Source organism: Chiloscyllium plagiosum, unplaced genomic scaffold (assembly GCF_004010195.1).
Source record: "Chiloscyllium plagiosum isolate BGI_BamShark_2017 unplaced genomic scaffold, ASM401019v2 scaf_26943, whole genome shotgun sequence".
NCBI lineage: Eukaryota > Metazoa > Chordata > Chondrichthyes > Orectolobiformes > Hemiscylliidae > Chiloscyllium > Chiloscyllium plagiosum.
Genome location: NW_025202082.1, coordinates 4,866 through 7,551, shown reverse-complemented (window position 1 = coordinate 7,551; position 2,686 = coordinate 4,866). Strand labels below are relative to the sequence as shown.

Below are 2,686 nucleotides of genomic sequence, written 5' to 3'. Positions count from 1 at the left end.
CTGCGATCGGGGTGTGGTTGGGGGGGGCCTGGTCACTGTCCTGCGATTGGGTGTGCTATGTGATCATGTGCCTTTCCCCTCCTGTCCTGAAGGTAGCGTTCGCCAGAATCGAGGGGGATAAGGTAGTGTGCGCCGCATACTCTCATGAGCTCCCCAGGTACGGCGTGAAAGTCGGGCTAACCAACTACGCAGCAGCTTATTGTACAGGCCTCCTCCTCACTCGCCGGGTAAGAATCTGTGTGTTCACACGCCTTGTCAAACACTCCACACGGGCAGCAAGAGAAGCAGCCTTAACATCTTGTATTGAATTGGAGCGAGTTGGCGATATCACGGGTGTGAGACAAGTCCAGGGGCAGGAAATGTGAAACCACAAAGCTGGACAGGTGCAGAAATAGATCACCTCACCCTATACACTTGCTTTGTCATCGAGCACTAAAAAGGCATTAAATTGAGGAGCGGGAGGAGGCCATTCAGCCCCTCTGGTCTTGCCCAGTATTGGGTTAAACTCTCGGCCGATCTGCCCCACGTCTATAAATTCCAAAGATTCCCTGTTGTGACTGCGGATCCCCCCCTCCCCGGTCACTGTTGATTCTCTCAGGACCCTTCAGAGATCTGTGTTCAATTACAGCCTCTCCCCAGGCTTGGACCATCTCCTCCTATCGGGAGACAGTCTGAGGGTGGTGCACTGAGCCGGGTGCTCTGGCACAGTACCCTCCCTGAGTGGGTGATGCTGAGACTCCAAGCTCAGTATGTCAGACCCATCACCCTGTCCAGGATGACGCTGTCTGTTTGATGATCAACCATCCACTCTATTCACTGGCTGTGCATTCCATGATGGCGCATGACCCCGGGTCCCCAGAGAATTGCCTTGGAGTTCTGGATTACGAGTCGGAGTCCGAGAGATGTACAGCACGGAAACAGACCCTTCGGCCCAACCCGTCCATGCTGACCAGATATCCCAACCCAATCTAGTCCCACCTGCCAGCACCCGGCCCATATCCCTCCAAACCCTTCCTATTCATATACCCATCCAAATGCCTCTTAAATGTTGCAACTGTACCAGCCTCCACCACATCCTCTGGCAGCTCATTCCATACACGTACCACCCTCTGGGTGAAAATGTTGCCCCTTAGGTCCCTTTTATATCTTTCCCCTCTCACCCTAAACCTATGCCATCCAGTTCCAGACTCCCCCATCCCAGGGAAAAGACTTTGCCTACTTACCCTATCCATGCCCCTGATGGCTTTGTAAACCTCTATAAGGTTACCCCCTCAGCCTCCAACACTCCAGGGAAAACAGCCCCAGTCTGTTCAGCCTCTCCCTGTAGCTCAGATCCTCCAACCCTGGCAACATCCTTGTAAATCTTTTCTGAACCCTTTGAACAGTTCAGTGATAATACCGTCACCTCCTCAGATGGGAGAAGTGGTTACGATATGAAGTTACCGAGGACAGTTTTAATGTGCCCAGTTACAAACTCATTTAGCCTTTTGGGCTTGTGTTTCGATGTGTGTTTGAATTGCAGCACAGCATGAGGTCAGAGTGATTGTAGATTCATTTAAAGGCACGCTGATAGACAGCCCTAAGCACATCAGAGCAACATTACCCTTGGTTTAGTTTGTTTTAAATGTGGGACGTAAACATTGGTGACAAAACCAGCCTCTGTTTCCTGTCCCTGATCGCCCCCGTGAAGGAGATGGTGACGAGCTGCCACCTTTAGGAACTCCCCGTCCTGACTGGAAAATATATCTCCTTTCCTTCAGTGTTGCTGGGTCAGGATCCTGAGCTCCCTCCCGAACAGCGTAATGGGTCTACCCTACAGCACACCAGCACATTCTCAAGGGTGGGTGAGCCAGGGCCAGTCAATAAATACTGGGATAGAATATTTGTAGGTATAGACACCACTGTCTGGCCCGGCGATGGCAAAGGGAGTAGCCGTGATGCACGTTCCCGAAAGGCTGGCTGTTTTCACTGTAATTCTGCTCTCGTTCTGTCCCTTGCTGTGACTGGGATGATGCACAGGTGTGACCAGACAGTGACCCCTCGTGTGCTTCTTTCTCATTTAAACAGCTTCTGTTTAAGAATCACTTGTGGTATTTTTAATGTGAACATGGTTTAGTCTGCGTTTTCTGACCGATACAAGCCCCCTATCTTCCTCGGGGAGCCTATGGATTGAGGAACGAACTAGCAGCTTGATGCCGTGTCCTGTTCTCTCTCGGCAGCTGCTGCAGAAATTTGGCTTGGATAAACTCTACCAAGGAGAAGTGGAGGTGTCCGGCGCAGAGTTCAATGTCGAGAGTATCTCGGGGAAGCCGGCTGTGTTCACCTGTTACCTGGACGCTGGCCTGGCCCGCACCACAACCGGCAACAAGGTGTTTGGAGCCATGAAGGGAGCAGCTGATGGTGGCCTGTCTATCCCGCACAGGTAAAGGGGCAGGATGGGCACGGGGAGCCCGTTCAGCCAGTCAGGCCCGTGCTGGCACATTTATTGGCTCTCCTTCCCTGTGAATATATGACCCATCCTCAATCTGAGTATTTATTCAATTCAACAGACGCTGTTGAAGTTCTCTCTCTCTCTCTGACTCTCTCTCTCTCTGACTCTCTCTCTCTCTGACTCTCTCTCTCTCTGACTCTCTCTCTCTCTGACTCTCTCTCTCTCTCTCTCTGACTCTCTCTCTCTCTCTGACTC

At 51.7% G+C, this 2,686-nt stretch overlaps 1 protein-coding gene across 1 annotated transcript in view; it reads left to right on the top strand.

Moving 5' to 3' along the window:
- The first annotated feature begins 32 nt into the window (after window positions 1-32).
- Window positions 33-2,686, top strand: part of LOC122546190 (60S ribosomal protein L5-like) — a 7,126-nt gene continuing 4,472 nt past the window's right edge. Inside the window, exons 1-2 of the mRNA XM_043684990.1 lie at window positions 33-227; window positions 2,220-2,422. Of these exons, the coding sequence (XP_043540925.1) occupies window positions 66-227; window positions 2,220-2,422 (365 nt within the window). The 5' untranslated portion in view covers window positions 33-65. The remainder of the gene's footprint in view (window positions 228-2,219; window positions 2,423-2,686) is intronic.